This window comes from Ambystoma mexicanum, chromosome 1q (genome assembly GCF_040938575.1).
Source record: "Ambystoma mexicanum isolate Mex_15411 chromosome 1q, UKY_AmexF1_1, whole genome shotgun sequence".
Lineage (NCBI taxonomy): Eukaryota > Metazoa > Chordata > Amphibia > Caudata > Ambystomatidae > Ambystoma > Ambystoma mexicanum.
The window spans coordinates 1,277,599,396-1,277,619,706 of record NC_090922.1 but is presented as its reverse complement, the minus strand read 5'-3'; the positions used below and the strand labels follow the sequence as shown (position 1 = coordinate 1,277,619,706).

General features: G+C 43.9%; 1 protein-coding gene across 1 annotated transcript in view; it reads left to right on the top strand.

Annotated features, from left to right (window-relative positions):
* C8A (complement C8 alpha chain) overlaps positions 1-20,311 on the top strand; it is a 289,241-nt gene that overhangs the window by 129,609 nt on the left and 139,321 nt on the right. Inside the window, exon 6 of the mRNA XM_069642106.1 lies at positions 12,786-12,986. Coding sequence (XP_069498207.1) covers positions 12,786-12,986 — 201 coding nt within the window. The remainder of the gene's footprint in view (positions 1-12,785; positions 12,987-20,311) is intronic.

Here is a 20,311-nt window from a genome sequence, read left to right as displayed (position 1 = left end):
CTCACTCCGGCTGCCTTCAGCCCTTGTCGTCTGGGCTCCCCTGCTCTGCAGCCTGCCTCACTCCGGCTGCCTTAGCCCTTGTCCTCTGGGGCTCCCTGCTCTGCAGCCTACCTCTCTCTGGCTACCTACAGCCCTTGTCCTCTGGGCCTTCCTACTTTGCAGCTTATCACGCTCCGCTGCCTACTATCTACCTTTACCGCTGGGTTCTCGGCCTAGCAGCTCTCGACAGTCCTCTGCTACCTTCTACGTTCAGCGGCCCTGTCCCTTAGGGTTCACTCCTTACTGCCCGGCCCGTACGGGATCCTTGCCGTGCAGTCTGCTTTACTCTGCTGCCCTAAGCCCTTTTTCCTCTGGGCGTTCTACCTTACAGTCCTACTCCTGTGGGCTTACTCATTGCTTTCCTGCTCCTCTCAGCTCTCAACCTTGTTCCTTACTGTCCTCTGCTATCCTATCCTGTTACACGACTTTCCTTTCATTTCCTTCTGCTAGTTTGCTATCACCTCCTTTACTGGATTTGTCTGTAGTATCTTCTCTTGTACTGTTTGTAGACCCTTTTGTACAGAGCTTGTCTGTTGGTTCCCATCAGTCAACCTCTGCCCCTTCCCTTGTCCTGTTTCTACATTACAGACACCCAGAGCTGCTGTTCCAAGTCATGAGCAATCAGCGTGGGCCTCTGTTATAGCAAACTGTGCAGAAGGCTAGAGTATTTCCAAGGTTCGTGGAATACTCTTTTCCTATATCTGCATACACCCCAAGAGGGTATTCATTCTGTATCTTTTCCCTTGCTACTCTTGCTTACTCTTCGTTCTCTTTCCTTTCCGCTGTGTGTGTTCTTATCTGTCCACTTTATTTGGCACAACCACCCAAACCCTTTCTGGGTGTCCTGTGCCACTCTTAATAGAGTGCCACTCCTGACAGAATGCAAGAGCCAAAAATGTCTTGTTCCATAGGCCGGAAAGGCACACACAGAACAAAGATGCTTTCCTTTCGGGTTAAGAAACCTTTGCATAAACCTATGGTTTCCCTAAAGACAGCAAACAAGAACCTTAGTCTAAAGGACAGTCTCGCCTTAGTAGACAAAGATTTACAAGCACGGTATTATACTCACTGGCTAGCTGACCCTTCTTCCATGTACAATTATTATGACATTTGCGACTATGACCCGCAGTCCTTATCTGTTGCAGAGCTACAGCAAGATAATGAATTCTTACAGATCTTGTTAAACCAAACAGTGAAAAACACTCCTGCATCTTCTGACAAGCCTTCTAACACTGCAACAGACAAGGATATAGCACTCATTGTGGGAGACTCTAAACCAGAATACGCTGTTGCCAGAGTGATATGCGCAAGATCAGCTTGGCAAGCTCCCCAGAATGCTGGAAACCCTTATTTGACAGGACAAGGCAGTCATTATCCTGAGGTTTGTGCATCTGGTCCTGGGTACAAAAGACCTATACTAACCATCGGTTGTCTTAATGCTTCTACAGTATCTACTAAACACAATAACCCTAAGGTCAGTCTTCCCATTGCTACAACCGAATTTTCTACCACACCAGCTTCTGAAGCTTTAGATCAAACTAATGATACTTACCTGCTACACGAACAACTCCTACGCCTTAAAAGAAAGACCGAAGACCTCTATGATGACTTTGTTTATTTGCATTATAAGAATCTTATGAAGGGACACAAGTCACCAGACCATCTGACACTATGTCCAACACCTGACATCTTAACTTTAGAGATCGACATGATAAGGCCTGGAATTGCCATACAGAAAAGTATACAGACTTATACCAAGCAGATGGAAGACCTAAATATAGCATATGTATCCCTTCTAAAGACTGACACAGCTCTTTCACCTTCCAGCCACAGAAACTCAGGTTGTTGTACTGACAGAAAAGAATTAACTCCTCCGGTGGGTCAATTCACGCACACAGCCATTACACCGCAAAACAAGGGTGGTCTTCTGATTGGAAATCCCTCTGAGTCAAAGGATGGTTCCGCCCTCACCCTTGCCTATTGTCCAGTACTCACACTTACAACCTCTTCTGAAATGACAATGGCAGCTGAAGAGACTGGCGCAGTTCACACCGAGCATGCCGAGTTGGCAAGCAGGGCTTGCCAAAGTGTGGCTGTGCTATCAAACAACACTCTTGAGCAATCAACATCTTCAGTTTCTTCGATACCCCCTGAATCGCCAGTGGTTGTGGTACCCGATCTACCAGTAGTTGCAACACCTGAACTATCTGTAGCTGCTACAGCACCCGAACTTCCAACTGCAATCCATGATCTTCCTGCTGCTGTGGTTCCTAAACTCCCTGCCACATTTGAGACTCCTCAAGTCTCTGCGGCAAATCTTGAGGTTGCTATAGCTACTGTGATTCCTGAAGCTACTGCTAATTCTGATGCTCCCGATGCCCAGATTTCTACTTCCTTCGCAGCTGTGCTCGCTGCAGCAGAATCCTCTGCTACACAACCTGATCCCTCAGCACCTTCTCTTCCTGATCCTACATCCGCCATGCTAACTGTTGCAGGGTCAGCGAAGGGTTTTCCTGTTAAGACTACTGCTCCAGTTGTTCCTGCTGGTGTATCTATAGCACTAAGACTGCCAGACTCTATCAGTCTCAGGTGCGTTCCAGCCCGCTGGCTCTCTCATGACACCCACACACCCAGTTGCTACCGCCTTGATACTCTCTACAGCCATTCAAGACTCTCACCTTGCAACCCGTTTCTGGTGCTTCATGATTTGCCTTTTTGGAGTAAGACTCTTGTACGGTGTGACAGACATTCTTCCTATAGGTCGGTCTTCAGGGAGCCTGGAGAGGGGCCTGGAGAGGGGCATACTGTCATGCCTGTGCCATGGGCGCCTCCATTTACGCTCAATTTGGACTATATGTTTATCATTTATTTACAACAGACTCTTGGATCCATCTATATTTACTTTGGAAACTTTATTTCCCATTTGCGAGACTTTGCTGCTTTATTATTATTTCCAACAAACTACGCATACCATAATGCGCCTGGCTACAAGCATCGATTCCTGGCTGTTCCTATTGGTTATCAAAGGAACTACACCCCCCAGAAGCCCTAGGGACTTGCCCTGCTTCCACCAGCCCAGGAACAGAAAGGGAGGTGGCCGATTGCCTGCAGGTGTGCTTCGCCAGGTGCAACCAATTAGCTTGCCCCTGTGCTGGGCTAGGCAGTATAAAGGCTGCTGCCTGCAGTGGCTCAGCCTCTTGCATCTGAGAGTCCTTCCTCCACCTTTTGCATCTTCCTACGGATCTTGTATGCTGCTTACCTTCACTCCTGCTTGGACCCTGCCTTGTTGCTTGCTCCACCCTGCTGCCTCCAGCCATAGCCTGCCAGGCTCCCTGCCTCACAGCCTTGCTCCTCTGGGCTCTCCACACTGCAGCTGATCACGCTCTGCTGCCTTCCAGTCTCCGCCCTTGCCCTGCCGGGCTCTCCACATTGCAGCGGATCATGCTCTGCTGCCTTCCAGCCTTCGCCCTTGCCCTGCCGGGCTCTCCACATTGCAGCCGATCACGCTCTGCTGTCTTCCAGCCTTCGCCCTTGCCCTGCCGGGCTCTCCACATTGCAGCCGATCACGCTTTGCTGCCTTCCAGTCTCCGCCCTTGCCCTGCCGGGCTCTCCACATTGCAGCCGATCACGCTCTGCTGCCTTCCAGCCTCCGCCCTTGCCCTGCCAGGCTCTCCACATTGCAGCCGATCACGCTCTGCTGCCTTCCAGCCTCCGCCCTTGCCCTGCCGGGCTCTCCACATTGCAGCCGATCACACTCTGCTGCCTTCCAGCCTCCGCCCTTGCCCTGCGGACCCTCTACATTGCAGCTGATCACGTTCTGCTGCTTTCCTTCCTCAGCCCTTGTCCTCTGGGCTCCCTGCCCTGCAGCCTGCCTCACTCCGGCTGCCTTCAGCCCTTGTCTTCTGGGCTCCCCTGCTCTGCAGCCTGCCTCACTCCGGCTGCCTTAGCCCTTGTCCTCTGGGGCTCCCTGCTCTGCAGCCTACCTCTCTCTGGCTACCTACAGCCCTTGTCCTCTGGGCCTTCCTACTTTGCAGCTTATCATGCTCCGCTGCCTACTATCTACCTTTTCCGCTGGGTTCTCGGCCTAGCAGCTCTCTACAGTCCTCTGCTACCTTCTACATTCAGCGGCCCTGTCCCTTAGGGTTCACTCCTTACTGCCCGGCCCTTACGGGATCCTTGCCGTGCAGTCTGCTTTACTCTGCTGCCCTAAGCCCTTTTTCCTCTGGGCGTTCTATCTTACAGTCCTACTCCTGTGGGCTTACTCATTGCTTTCCTGCTCCTCTGAGCTCTCAACCTTGTTCCTTACTGTCCTCTGCTATCCTATCCTGTTACATGACTTTCCTTTCATTTCCTTCTGCTAGTTTGCTATCACCTCCTTTACTGGATTTGTCTGTAGCATCTTCTCTTGTACTGTTTGTAGACCCTTTTGTACAGAGCTTGTCTGTTGGTTCCCATCAGTCAACCTCTGCCCCTTCCCTTGTCCTGTTTCTACATTACAGACACCCAGAGCTGCTGTTCCAAGTCATGAGCAATCAGCGTGGGCCTCTGTTATAGCAAACTGTGCAGAAGGCTAGAGTATTTCCAAGGTTTGTGGAATACTCTTTTCCTATATCTGCATACACCCCAAGAGGGTATTCATTCTGTATCTTTTCCCTTGCTACTCTTGCTTACTCTTCGTTCTCTTTCCTTTCCGCTGTGTGTGTTCTTATCTGTCCACTTTATTTGGCACAACCACCCAAACCCTTTCTGGGTGTCCTATGCCACTCTTAATAGAGTGCCACTCCTGACATATGGCCTCAAAACTATCCTCTGGATTGACTGGAACGAGATGTAGGCAATAGAGGTCCGTTTGTCCAGCGGTGTATTATGTCGGCCCAACTGTGTGCCGAGAGCAGTCAAAAGACATGAGCAAGGTCTCATTTCTCTGAGAACAAGTATTATCTGGAGTGCACTTTTATAATTTAGGAAAATGTTATCTCCCCCAAAAGGCTCCCTGTATGTTGACTTAGGGGCACTTTAGTTCAACATATATAATGTATATTTTAACCAGTGGTGTGATACATATAATACATTCTTAAGGAGCTTAGACTATAACCAAGACGCTCCGTTGCGGACCCCTGATGTTGTTGAAACAATACTCTGTGAGGCAGATTAGATCAATACACGTACACCAAGTCAACAATTTCTGTGCCTAGGACTGAATTTAGCCGTAACACGAAAATTTGCAAAGATTAGAAGCAATGACGAACTATGTGACCCGAAGTGTGGATTTTGTAAATTGCCTGAATAGGTTGAACACCTAAAACATATATTCTGCCAATAGTCTGATTTGATGGGTAAGCAGCAATTATTTTTTTAACAGATCCCTGAGAGATTTTAAATTGTATGATGAAGATTTACTCTGGCCACTGATTTGGGTTTGTCTGTTTCAATGTGTTCTTATAAGTACATTGTAATGTGGTTTCTTTGAGATTAGCACTTTATTACTGTTGCTCTTCTGGTTGTTTATGATTTTACATACTGTGAATTCATCTGAACAATGAAGTATTGTAAGGGAGATTTGACTGCATTCGAACGATGTGTTATTAACTTGTTTTAAGAGATATTTTTCTTGTTTTGTAGATGTGATGAACTGTAAATTGACTTGATATGTACACTTTATTTTGTGAAAGCTTTATTTTTTAACCATATCACAATAAATTGAAAATGTTACAGTATATTTATTTAAAAAAAGACTGTGTTTTATAGGTAATGATATATTACCTCTCTGATTAGTTATTCAGTATTTGCAGCCGTTTCCATAAATGATCATATGCTATCCATCTTCCCCTAGTGTGTTGTTTGCTTTGTGTCCTGCAACTGCATTGTTCGAGGCATTAATTGGGATGAGGCAGAACATATATGGAGATAGGGATGAATCTCGAGCGGGTAACAATTTTGTATGTCTGCTCAGCCCCCCCCACCAACCCCACCAGAATGAAAAATTTAGGAAAGATTCTTTAAAAAATTGAATTCTATTAAGAAAACAAACAAAACATCATGTGGCTTAGTCCTCATTCATTTTCCCATAGACAGAAAAGGTACATTTTTGCTAGACCGCACAGCCAGAACCTCTAGACAGATTTGGACCAGGCTTGAAACAACTTGGGCCTGATGCTTTGATTTGTGACACCTTTGTGGTTTGGGGTCATTCCATCCTGTACATGTATTATTATTTGACAGATAAATAGCTGTATCTGCCAGAATACATCGAGTATCCGGGTGTTTAAGGTGTTTGTAAATGAAAGAGCCGCCATATGCGAGTGATAGCCGCATTTATACTCTAGGGTATTGTAAAATAAATTGCAGAAAAAAGCCATTTGCTGGTCAAACAACATGCAAATGCCATCAGGTTAGAGGTGGGGGGGAAGCAAGAGGACAGCAAGTGAAATTTGTGAGTTGAGGGGGACTACAGACCAAGTTTGTAACACAAGGCTCAAACAGGTATAAACTGGGGTTTAACTGTGGATACCCAACATTTCAACTGAAACAGCATCACAAAAATGACAGGTGTTGTGGGTGGAATGGGAGAGGGCAGGGGAGGTGAAGAGGCCATCAGGAGATTGGGGGCAGCAGGCACCCTGAGGTGGACACTTGGTGAGGTCCTGGGAGGGCAGGGAAGCATTTATGTTCACCATTGTTCCCGGTAACTGTGGTTATAATGACTACAGAAGTTATCTGTAGTTTATTGCAATGCACCCACAGTTATAGAAAAAAGATGTTTTAAAAAATTATATATTTTCACAGCTACAGTGATGTCAGGGGAGAACAATCAGGCCATGGCCAGTGGCTTGGTAGCGTTTTAAATGGCTGAAGGCCTCGTAGTGCTGTACAATATAAAGAGGGCATGGCTGAAGGCCGTGTCCAGTGACATATTAATGTTAAAGAAAATATAGAGTCGGCATGGCTGAAGTGTTAAAGATATAGAGAGTGGACACAGCTTAAGGCCATGGCTAGTGAGCAGGGAGTGACTTAAAAATACAGTGAGCACGGTTAGTGGCCAGTTAGTGTTTTAAAACATGCAATGGGCACAGCCAAATGCTGTGGCTGCTGGCCATAGCTGAAGGCCATGTCCAGTGGCAACAAAACATATACAGTGGACACGGCCAAAGTCTGTAGCCATTGGCCGCAGGCGAAGGCCATGGACAGTAGCACTGAAAATATGTGTCCAGTTAATGTTTCAAAATATACAATGGGCATGGCCAAAGACTGTGTTCAAACGACGTATCCAGTGGTACCAAAAATATAGAGTGGGCACCGCCGAAGGCCGTGCCCACTGTCCATGTTGAAAGGGCGTCGAAAAATATACACTGGGCACTGCCGAGGCCAAAGACACCAAAAAATATACAGTGGGGGCAGCCAAAGACCATGACAGTGGTGCTGAAAAAGATACAGTTGGCATGGTCGAAGGCCATGGGCAGTGGCGTTTGAAATTCTGCCCTGCCCACTGACCATGGGCAACGGCCATTGCCAGTGGCACTAAAAAATATACAGTGGGCATATAAAAAAAAAAACTATGGTAAGACAAAACCCTTGAAATTCAAGGAGAAAACTTTAATTGAAGAGCAGTTAAGGTGTGCAAACTTTACACAAAAAACCTTGAACTTCAGCGCGTTAATAAACTCAGGACCAGCTTGACTCTGCGCATTTCAGTTGCAAAACCAAAGAGCACATATATATTATAAAAGACGGAATTCAAAATGCTGTACATTATGGGTTATATGGCATTGTGGGAGAGATCAACGGGAACAGTTAAACCTATCCTGAATTTCCCAATGTGCTGAATTTCATAGATTTTGTTGCGTTAAGTTTATTTACTTTAACTGCAGTTCAACTAAAGGTTTTCTCTTGTATATATATATATATATATAATATATGTATATAATATATGTATCGGGCAATATAAGATACAATTTCTTAAATCACATGCCTCCATTTTCTGTTCATCTGTATATCAACCAATAGATTGCAATCATGACTAAAGCTCACTCTCTGATTCATCTTGCATATGTTCTATACATCTCTTCCAGTTATTCTTAGCTTTGCAGTTCATGGTTTAGAGACGGTGTGCCTGGGATCTACATCATATGCATATATGAATAATGTAGAATATATCTTGATTAATTAATTGCACTTTAGCTCCCAATTCATACTCTGAAACCTAGTGGGACGGTAACAAGGCTTGTGTCTTTAAATGTATTATTACAGTTATGTGCATCATTTTACAAAGATCATATGTTTTTTTTTTTACTTGAAGGATGTTACCTAAAATGTCCACCAGAGGCAGGTGTGCTGCAACAACCCTGCTGAGTCAAGGGAAGGGATATGCTCAATATCGATTCCATGCGACTGCATTTAATTCACTGAGCATGTATTAAGCATGTTATACTGTATCCCATAGAATACAGCAGCGTCTGACAAACAGTTCCGTCCAGCTGTCATATAATCTCAACCATATGCATGTTCATTGCATATAAAATAAAGCAGAGCCTTCCACTCTGCACAGGTTCCCTGGGGTTTCATACCCTGCTACTTCCTATTTTAGGCTCCCTCCGAGAGCGCACAGCTGAGTACCACAAAAAACTCAATTATGCTGTCAGATAGACTCCATCAACTTTAATATAGTCTTTGCCTCCTCTGTATCCACTCTTTGGCTTGTGATAACTCCATACTATACATTTCTGCTTTCTGTACAGTGTCTAATCTACCATTTCTGTTGCAATACGTTGCATTGCTCTGCTCCCTTGCCTTTTTAGACCACAGTCTGCCGAAAGGCCGTGCTTCCTACATTGTTTCAATGTCAATGACAGGCAAGGATCGCTATACACGTATAACACGCCATAACATCTGTGATATGGCTCCCTCTATCTCTGCTCTGCTTGGCTCCTGGAGGGCTGCTTCTGTCCTGCCTTTGACTCACTCCGGCCTTTTATCAGCCTTCCATTCGCATTCTGTGTCTGACAGTTGTTCTTATTGTATTCTAGCTGTCCTGCATTGTATGAGGTTCTTGGATTGGCCGGCTTGCATGCAAGTGTTATTTGCCCCAGCTTCTACATGTATGTGGCTTCCTGAATTTACACTAGGCGTGGTGGCCACCTTGCCTGCAAGTGAAAGCACAGCCCCTATGTCCTGGCCTACATGCACTCTCCCACAGCTCTGCATCTCTTTCAGTGCCTTTGCTTCCTGCATTTATGTATTTTCTCACAGCCAGAATCAATGTTTTCTTGCGTCCACAAGTATCCCTTCTCATTAGTGGTAATTCACATTGGCCTCCTGCATCTTGTCTCTTGTTACTGATTGCTGAACCTGGTGCTTGTCTCTGATATCCCTGCAGGGATCCCCTCTCACATATGTGCTCGCACATTTTATATGGTTTGGGCCAATCAGGTAAGAGCATAGTTTGTTCCTCAACATTAGACAATCTTTCTGATGGTCTCCCAGAATCCATAGACTTGTGCACAAAGGGATCCACCATGTCTTGGGTCTCCCTCACAGATTCCATATTACAGGCATTGAGCACGGTCCTGAGCTGGACAGAAAGTCTTCACAAAAGGACACTAGTTTACCATTGCCTTCTTGCACATATAGCTCTTTAGGACAACACTATATCGCTCCCTACAGGCAAGGGCAAGGGACTTAGAGGGGAACTCTGCTCCTCTTACCCTGCACCACCATGCTGCTGTGTATACCGTTATTTTCTGAGCTGCAGAATTCCATCAGGGATCAAACCTCATCACAGTGTGGAACTCAACATTCATCACTGAGGCAGCGGTCCTGGGGGTCTGATTGCCAAGGCAGAATTGGAGAGTCAGAGAAACAGGTGTTCAATGTTCCACTTACCGTTATTGCTGAGGAGTTTTTTTTTTCCTTTTGGAAAGCCTACTGTGCATATTGCTTTAATGCTTTTATCCCAAACCTCCTTAAGTGCTAGGGGCATATATGTTCATCCTTATTTACATAAGTAATTTTTTAAGACCCTCATTTGGTTCCCGGGGCTTAATTTGCAAAATATCAGCATTTTCCCCTTTCATCAAATAAGAAATGACTACACATAAAACAATATATACATTTAGTTTACTGTTACTAATTCATACTATCAACAGTTGTGAATCCTGAATTCAAGGGTGCCATTACCCGTGGTTACTTTGTGCAAGAGGTTGAAACCAGTTTGGGGGTCTTTTAATAAAAAACGGAAATTGCATGGAGGGACCCTCCAACGTTTGCACTTATGGGCTGTTGGGTCCCCTGTATGCAATTATCATTTGTATTTTTTGTATATATTTGGCATTTATAGAACACTTTATTTCAAAGCGCTATACATACAAGTTACAGTAGAATAACATGAAGATTGATTCATTTACAAAACATTTTAGGCAAATAATTGGGACTGGAGAAGATAGTTATTTGGGAAGAAAGGAATGATAGGTAGGAAGTAGTAGAACAGAAGAGGAAAGGGAGAGAGTTCCAGTGATAAGGAGCAAGATTAGTATATGAACAGAACCGGGATTGGGCACAAGGAGGATGAGGTACAGATAGTAAAAACTGAGATTGAGAATGAAGGGAGTGAGTGGGGGCCTAGAAGGAGACCAAACATGAGAAATCATTGGCAGCACGACCAGAGAGGGACTTAAACACAATACAAACAATATAACATTTGAGCCGGGAAGAGAAAGACAGCCAACTAAGCAAGGACAGGGATTGCGAAATGGAGTCACAAGGAGATACCTGGTAGAGAAGGTCAATAAAAGCATTGAAGATTGACTTAAGAAGGGCCAAACGAGAACGAGGAAGACCAAAGAGAATAGGAGAACAATAAAAAAAAGGGATAGACCCTAAGAGATGAAATCAGGAGTTTGGTAGCACCAAAGCAGGCTTTACGAAGATTAAAGAGATGGAAGTGACAAGAACAGGTGATAGTAGAAATGTAAAGGGAAAAGGATACGTCTGTGTCAAGGTAAAGACTGAGGTTACGAGCAGTGCTGGAATTAGACAGAGAGGAAGGAGGGAAGGAGACAGAGGAGGGAGCAGAAGGGGAGAATAGTGGTGGCAAGGAAGAAGAGAACAACAGTTTTTGACAAGTTTAGAACAAGAATGTGATCTGACATCCAAGATTTGATAGCAATCAAGCAGGAAAATAAGTTATTGTGGCTAGCTGGAATAACTGAAGAGAAAGAGAGAACAAGTTGTGTGTCATCAGCATAAAAGTGGTGGGAAATCCCAAAGGATGAGATAATTGCAGCAAGAGGAGAAGGGGAAAAGCTTCAGAGGAGGAATCAGCCAAGGAAACAGAATAAGAATTGTTAGAGAGATAGGAGCGAAACCATGTAAGAACAGAGTCAGCAAACCTAAAACAAGCCAAGAGCAGAGTGTGATAAACCACATTGAAAGCTGTGGACAGATGTGAAAGTATGAGAAGAGAGGACTGCTTGGCGTAATGAGCTGAGAGCAAGGAACAGAGAGAAGAGAAGTCTCAGTTGAGTGACAGGGATGGAAGCCATACTGGAGAGAGGGAAGGATAGAGTTAGCATTAACAAAGGTAGACACCTGAGTAAAGACTACGCATTCAAGAAATTGCGATTGATATTAGAGAAGAGAAATGTACCTTTACACTCTCAAAGCAGAGTACAAAGGTAAGGGTACAGAAAGGCAACATCACCTTTACCCTTCACTTGTATTCTCTGTTTTGAGAGAAATGCAACAGTGGCTGCATCTTAAGCTTTGTAGATAGCATTGTATAATGAATGCCAATGGAATCTGCCTGCTATTGATCAGGTGAAAATGCAGAACGTATTCCATTGGAATCCATTATTTTACACCTGCATGAAAATAGCATGCATGCATATAACCATGTGCTCTTTGAGTCGGTGGAGGAAAGCAAAGAGGATGTGCTATTACTGGCTTGCTATCCTCCTGTGCCTAAGAATGGCACGAAAATGAGATGGAGCGGAAAATGAAAGCGTAAAGGAAGTTTTACACTTTCATGTTCCAGTCTACTCATTATAACATGACCCCCTTTGTTTGCAGAGTGGGGCTGTGCACATTAAGCTGTAATGTATTTCTTTGAATATAGCAGTTGCTACCCTGTGTTGCTCGGTGGTAGAGATCTAGTTAACAGTGCCAGTAGCCACAGGATAAGTGGCAGTCATTTAGATGACCTGAGAAGGGTGGGTCAACTACCGCTCTGCCAGCAGGCAAAGCTGTGATGGCCAGGCTACACAATGGGCCCAGCAGTGAGCCCCTAACTCAGCATCACAGTGAAATACCCTCGTGAGTGAAGAACTCGCTGCTGAGATATGATTGCAACTCGTCTGACTCCGGTTTCCATCCTCACATACATGTTAATTTAATAACAGTATCACTTGCTATTTACAGTGCTATGAAAGGGCAACAGTTGCAATAGCAACCGGTAATCATAGAAGAATAGTAATAATACTAATAATAATGTTGCCCTACAAGTGTGAGACTTCATTTGAGTTGTACAATGTCTGAAGTGGTGTCTTTCACTTCAGGCTCACATTCTATAAATTACGCAATGGTTTGAAGTTTGGCAATTGTGTTTTGCTTGCATACAAATGAATCACTGTTTCTGATACCAAGTTAATGCTCATAATGCCAAGTGTATTGTCCAGAAAAGAACAGGCTAGCATATTTTAAATCATGACTTTAGAATGGGGTTTGCCTCATAACTTCTTTACTCTTTCCTTCAGGCACATGCTGACTCGGGATCTTCTTCTGAGTACTATGACGACGCCAAGGATTTACTCAACGCCATCAAGCAAGACCACTCATCATTCATTGGCTTTACATTTGGAATAAGTCCGGCTGACTCGCCTGTGGGTATCCAGTATGGTGTCAAAGAAGAAAGGGCACATGGATCGCTCTCCAACATAACCAAATATGATAGCAAGGTACCGTGCGCAAGAAAAACTTTTTTGTCAATTTAAAATTCTCTGTACGTTAGTCATTGACTTACCTTTTTTGTCCTTTTTTTCATGAAGTAATCTAAATATTGTAACACGCCTATATACAAGTGTTTCAAGGCGCGACGAAGCAACGAAGGGAGAACAGAGGGAGGACAGAGACAATGATCTTACTAGGCCAAGTGATATTGAGATTGCGCAAGTGCAGTGGAGGGGGAGGGGAAAAGTGCCTGGGGAAAGGGGACGAGGCAGTGCTGTACATGGGATCAAAACAATAACAAGAAGTGCGGCCAGCTGGTGGCAGGTGCAAGGTAAGTGCAGACAGCAGGTGTCCAAAAGTGCAGGTAGGGGGACTGTAGGGTTACAGATACAGACCCAAGTGCAAGGGTCACCAGGAGGCATTGCGGGTGTGCAACTGGACAGCCAGGGACCTGGGCCCGAAAGCAGAGGTTAGCCAGGTGACCAATGCAGTATCAGACAGGAAATCAGCATGGGAGAGGAAAAGAGAAGGCAGAAGCAAAGCGGAAGGTCTTGAGGTGCTTCCGGAACCGGAGATAGTTCTCCTAAAGTTTGAGAGAGGCAGGGAGGCTGTTCCAGAGAGAGGTCCGAGCCGAAGAAAGAGATCTACCACCAACTCGTTACTTGGTGAAGGGACTGACCCTGGGGGAATTGGAGGTGGAGGAGTGATGAGCACGAGTATGAAGGTATTTACAAAGAGAGAGTTGGAAGTATTGAGGAGCCGGGCCCAGGAGGCCTTGTGGATAATGCAGAGGGTCTTGAACTTAAGCCTTGCAGCCACTGGGAGCCAATGCGGAGATTTCAGTGCTGGACAAATACAATCCCTGTGCTTGAGGCCAGGGACAAGTTTTGCAGTCCTGTTCTGGATGAATTGCAGAGGGTGGAGAGTAGAAGCAGGCAGATTTAGAAAGAGGCTGTTGCAGTAGTCCAGCCTAGAGAAAACCAGAGCTCTAGAGATAGTGAGCTTCTGGGGGAAGGAGAGGAAAGGGAGAATACCTGTGAGGAGGTCCAGTTGGTAGTTTGACTTCTTAGCGACATCAGAGATGTGAGGAGAAAAGGAGAGTGTGGAGTTGAAGATGACCTTGAGGTTCTTAGCCTCACAGGTCGGAGCAGGAAAAGGGCCAAGGGAGGCATGCCAGAGAGTGACAGGAAACAAGGGTGCAGGTGTGCCAATCAGGAGAATGTCTGTCTTACTAACATTAAGGCAGAGATTGTTGGTGGCACACCATTCCTGGATAACGACAGCCAGGCAAAGATGAGAGAAGGAGAAGAGGTGGCAGGGGGGAACCTGAAAACAAGCTGAGTATCATCCACATAGCAATGAAAGTTGGAGCAGAGAGCAGCAATGCGGTGGACAAGAGGTACCAGGTACAGTTAGAGAGTGAGATTGAGGAAAGGAAGGACCCAAGTTGGACCTGGGAGGGTCGATCAGAGAGAAACGAGGTCTGCTAGGCTAGGGCTTGAGCGGTGATACCCAGGTTATCACAGAGACGATTGAGCAGGATGGCATGGTTGACAATGTCAAAGAGAGAAGAGAGATCGAGTAAGATGAGGACAGAGGGGAGATTAGAGTCAAGGTTAGAGAACAGGTCAATGATAAACTGCCAAGGCCCTTCATTGTGAGAAATTAACTTTACTTCACTGGGTTAATTTAAAATGAGAGTACAGATAAACTGAAGGTATAAACAAGTCATGCTACTCGTCTCAGATAGAAGGATTGGTTTCATTAGATTTCATAAAGACAAAATGGTTCTAAAGTGGTGAGGTTGGAAACCAGCCTCTAAATGATTCACAAGGTAGTTCTTGGAGTAGTATTCCATGTCATGTGTTCCTTTCTTATATACATGGAAAAAAAAGATTTTAATTATTGTAGTCCAACATCAATATATATAAGACCGAGATTGTCTGTTCTTTATAAACAATATAGTGTAATTGATTGACATATTCATAACTAAGATTACAAAGATTGTGATCCGATTTTAATTTGATCATGTTTACAACTGGACATATTCATATAACATGTATACGTTCATCGAAACATGTACATCTAAAACACATAGGTTTCCTACTCTGTAAAGATTTTTGTCACAAAAGCTAAAGATGACTAAATTCGTAAATTCATAAGGAATTCACAAGTTACTGCTGAGTTTATGCGCTTCCACGTGTTTTGGTCATTTTAAATTGATGCAGGGATGGATGGATGTTCCTCTCGGATGTATGCATTTTTACATTAAAGAAAACAATAAACTTGTCTCTTTCATCTATAGTGGCATTCATAATGGGTAGAAAACAGAAAGACAAGAGTGTTCTTTGCATTTACAAGGCTTACAAAAGGTTTGGTAGTATAGAATTTAAACTTAGTACATTACACTTGAATTTTGCAGTCTACGTAGATCTAGCATATATTGCAGGGTCTGTGGTAGCGACCCTGTAGTTCCGGTTAAGTTGCATTTAATATGGTTTTTGTGGCGCCTTATAAATTTGTTGCTGTTTGGCGAACTTGCAGGAAACTTTGCAAAAAAGTATAGACCCCACTGCATTTTCTTTTGCAAAGTTTGGTGCAATTTCGTTAAGGGGGGGAGTTATAGGGTGGGTCCCAAACATTTTAAATTAGGATAGACATGAATGAAAAAAAATGTTTGGTCATAGCTACAGCCAAACCGCTGGACGGATTTCCAACAAATATGCGCAAGCAGCAGTGGCCCTGTCGCTAAAGCGTGCTTTTGCAAATTGGTTCTTTATCTGTCCAATAGACTTTTATTAAAAAATGCCCAAAAAGTAGGTAAAACAATATTTGTGATGTCTGTGGACTTACTTCCTGATTCGGTGTGCACGCATGCCTCTACGCCATAGAGTCACGTAACGTTTGCCGACATTGTATGTGGCCGCTGATTGATCTGTTGAGAAATGTGGGGTTCATTAAAACTTTTGAAATGGATGCCATGTAGGATTTGAGAACTGCACCCATAGTCCGTGAAAATCACAGTAAAAACATATTCAAAAACTCAGAATAAAACATGTCAAACAAATTAAACTATCTATTGGGAGGTGATGTATGACGAGGATGCCATGAATATGACTAGAAAAAGACAAAAATCAGGTGTCTCTTTTCTGATGTCCGTGCCTATAACAGATTTTCGAGCACATTGATGTAATGTTCGCAAACTTAACAAATGTTCGTGGGCATCCATGCATATGTGTGCATTACAGCTTTAGTGACGAACAGTTATTAAATGGCTTATAACTTTGATGCTGTTCAACCAAACTGCTTGAAATTGTGCAATGAAAATATAGACCGAATCTTGAATGTTGTTGCAAAGTGTGGTGCCATTTCATCAAGAGAGGGGCAAAATTAGAGGGGGCTCCCATCATTTTTGGTTGGCTTATACATTTTGCACCATTTGACAAATCAGCACAAACGTTTGCAAAATAATTATATGCCCAACTTTGAATGTTTGTGCAAGGATTGAAGGGATGTTGTCAAGAGGGGGCAACACTGTACTGGGGAGTCTCTAAATTATTTAAATCTGGATAGGCTTCAATGAGAAAATACAATCTGCTCACAGCTACAGCCTGCAGTACTGGACAGATTTGCAAACTTGTGCAATAATAATTGGCAAGGACCAGAAAGCATGCCTTTTTTCAAATCTCTCCTGTGTTTTATTATTTGAAACGTGACAAAATGTAGGTACATAAAATTGTGATATAACTTTGGTACCTGATGCCAGGACCACCAGGGCCAGGTTATAAAGTGGGCATGGCAATCATTGACTGGCAATATGGTTAACGTGAGGATTGGGCCTGGCCCCTGGCAAGGACAGGAAGAAAAAAAAGGATATAACTTTGGTGCCTGAGGCATAGCCTGAAGCCAGGGCCAGTGGGCAGATTGTCCAGGCCATGCCCCAAACAATCTGGCCTCTGGCTATGGCCACCAGGGTCAGGCAATGGGGATAAAGTGTGCATGCCCACCAGAGACTGTCTATGCAGTAACATTTTCTAAATTGGAATAGGATTGAATGGGAACAAAATTCAGCTTGAGGCTATAGCCTTAAGTGCTGGTCCAATTTGCCACAAACCTGTGCGAGGAACATTAGCAAAGGACCTGAACGCATGCTTTTTTAAATCTATCCTTTTCTTTATTTTTTCAAAAGTATCAAAATGTAGGTACATAAAACATGGATTAAACATTGGTGACTGAGGCATAGCCTGTGGCATGATCTGGCCACTGGCCACAACCACCAAGGCCTGGTTATCGGTTTAAAGTGGCCATGGCCACCAGGGACCTGCTATGCGGTTAAAGTGGGATGTGGGCCTGGCCTCTGGTGAGGATAGGTACAATGAAAAAGTATATGACTTTGGTGCTCTAGGCATAGCCTGAGGCCATTGCCAGTGGCCAGACTGTTAAGGCCATGCCCCAGACAATCCAGCGCTGGCTATGGCCACCAGGGACAAAGTGAGCATGGCCACCAGGGACCGGCTATACATTTATATTTTCAATATCTGGGTAGGCATGAATAGGAAAATAAAATGCAGTGGCTGCAGCCTGAAGTGTTGGACGGGTTTGCAGCAAAGTTGCACGAGGTGCATCAGTAAGGATATGAAAGCATGCTTTTAAATACCTCTCCTGTGTTTTATTTTTTCCAAAGTGTCAAAATGTACGTAAATAGTGATAACACGTTGGCACCCGGGTAGTAGGCCTGGCCACCAGCAAGGACAAATGTCTACTCAGATTTTCTTATTGGAGCCTGCAGCATGGCCAAAGCCCATGCCCCATGAAATGTGAACATTGACCATGGTTGCAAGCCTTGAACACTGGCCATTGGTCACGCTGTGGGGGTATAGTGGACACTGGACCAGGATGCACGGTAAGCACAATGGATAATCAGGGTGGTTTGGTGTGGCTTTGGTCATGGTTGATCCTCATGCCCTAGGCAATTCAACCATAACTTGATGCCCCAACATGCACTGCTGAAAATGACACACATCATCAGCATGTGCTGCAATAAATATGTATCTTGGAGGAGGTGTAAAGTCCTTTAATTTATGTTGAAAGAGCAAGTATTAATAACTTACATACAGTGCTGTAACATCATGAAAAATGTTAACTCATACAAATCATTGAATTTTTATGAAACAACTTTGAAAAAGGGACTTTAGTGTTAAGTTGCACAAATAAAAACCTAAGAAATGTACTGAAAAGCTTTGTTAAAGGGGCGTTCTGGTGAATATGCACTAATGAAAGCCAAAGTTTTTTCATTGAATTTCATGGGTTTCTGTTAGTGCAACTTAATCATAACATCTACGAACATCTGACTTCATTGCGGACCTTCCGGACAGTGCCACATGACCATATGCTGGCGCGAGGCATGATGACGTCTCCGAGAACCCGTTTGCACTTCACCATAAGATCTGTACATCGCAGACAGTTCGGAACTGCATTTTCTACTGATCTAGGAACTTTCAACTTCAAAATTTCCCTTGCACAGCTCCAACACCTATTCCTACTCATCCATTAACAATCTAGTACACTGTACATACTTTTAGCAAAACTGCTATTTATCTTAAAATGTAATCAGCTAATGCCATAACACACGCACAACAGTTTCCCCTGTCCACCTGACCCTCCATATTAGTGTGTGGTGCCTCTTCTGTCATTTCCCTCCCCACGTTTCGTTCTAAGCTCTCCTGCCAAAAAAAAAAAAAAGATCCAAAAACAATAAAAGAAATGCTCCTTTAAGAACCACCTTTCACAGTTAAAAAATAGAACTAAAAAAACCTATAGACTCCATCTACTTTATATTTCTCAGTAAAGTGCATAGACTCAATAAGATTTTCCAACATTTCCATTTGCATTTTGTGTTATGCTAATGGCAATATTGTGGCGTCTATCCTCCGTTCCATGGATGGAACGGTGGACACCGGCCTGGCAGCCCATGTTATCAGCCCAAGCAAAGGGAGGGTAGATAACGAGGTCTCTGGACCATTGTCTCCCCATTCCAGCCCCTGTAATGGGGTGACGGCCATTAGCACCCTATGTTCCCAAAGCGGGAACCCAGTGTGCTAAAAAAAAGGATTTTTCTTCCTACAGCGGGACGCCTCTGGTGTCCCAGTGTAGGAAGGAAAATCCTTTTCCAAGATGGCTACCATGGAAAGGGAAGGCGGGGTTCCATACAGTGCCCTTCTTTGCTTTCCATGGCAGCCTACAGAAGGCAAAAAGAGAACTCTAGAACCATATTACCACAAGCACATGTTTCTCTCTTTTCAAATCTATCCCAATTTCGAATAACTTTACCACAAAGCCAGTCCCAGGTGGACATGACCACTTTAACCCCATGTTTTGTCCCTCGTGGTCATGGCCAGTAGCCGGATTGTCCGGATCATTACCTTATTCCATGACCTAGACAATCTGGCCACTGCCCATGGCCACAGGCTACACCTCAGTCACCAAAGGTATATCACTATGTTTTGTACCTACATTATGACACTTGACAAAAAATAAACCACGGGCACATAACCATGCTTTCAGGTCCTTCTCAAAGCTCCTTACACAAGTTTGCTGGAAATCCACCCATCTGTTATTTTTTCAAAAGTGTCAAATGATGCACATACAATCATCATATAACCTAGCACCCACTTGACAAAATCCATTCAGACTTTACGAAAACATTTATATCTAGATCTATAATCTTTTTGCAAACCTTTGTGTAGATTTGTCAAATGGCCCCACATTTATAAGCATTTACAATATTTTGGCACCCCCCTCTAAATTTGCCCCTCTTGACAAAATCCCACCAAACGTCGCAAAAACATGTATACCTAGATCTATTATCAGTTTGCCAAATTAAGTGTAGATTCATCAAATGGCACCTCATTTATAAGCCTTTACATTATTTTGGGACACCACTCTAATTTTGCCCCCTCTTGACAAAATCCCATCAAACTTCGCAAAAACATTTATATCTATTTGTATTATCAGTTTGCCAAATTAAGTGTATATTTGTCAAATGGCACCTCATTTAGAAGCCTTTACATTATTTTGGGACCCACCCTATAATTTTGCCCCTTCTTGACAGAATCCCACCAAACTTTTCAAACTCATCCGGGATCAGGTCAGGAATATAATTGCAAAATTACATGCAGTTCCATTAAGTGGTGCTAAAATTATAAGCCATCAAAATAACTGCTTTTCACCAAACCAGTAATGCAGAGGTATCCGCAAACTTTCACAGGACTGTTCGCGAACATCCGGACTGTTCGCAGACATTCACGTTGAAAAATGCTTGTTTTTTGCTTCT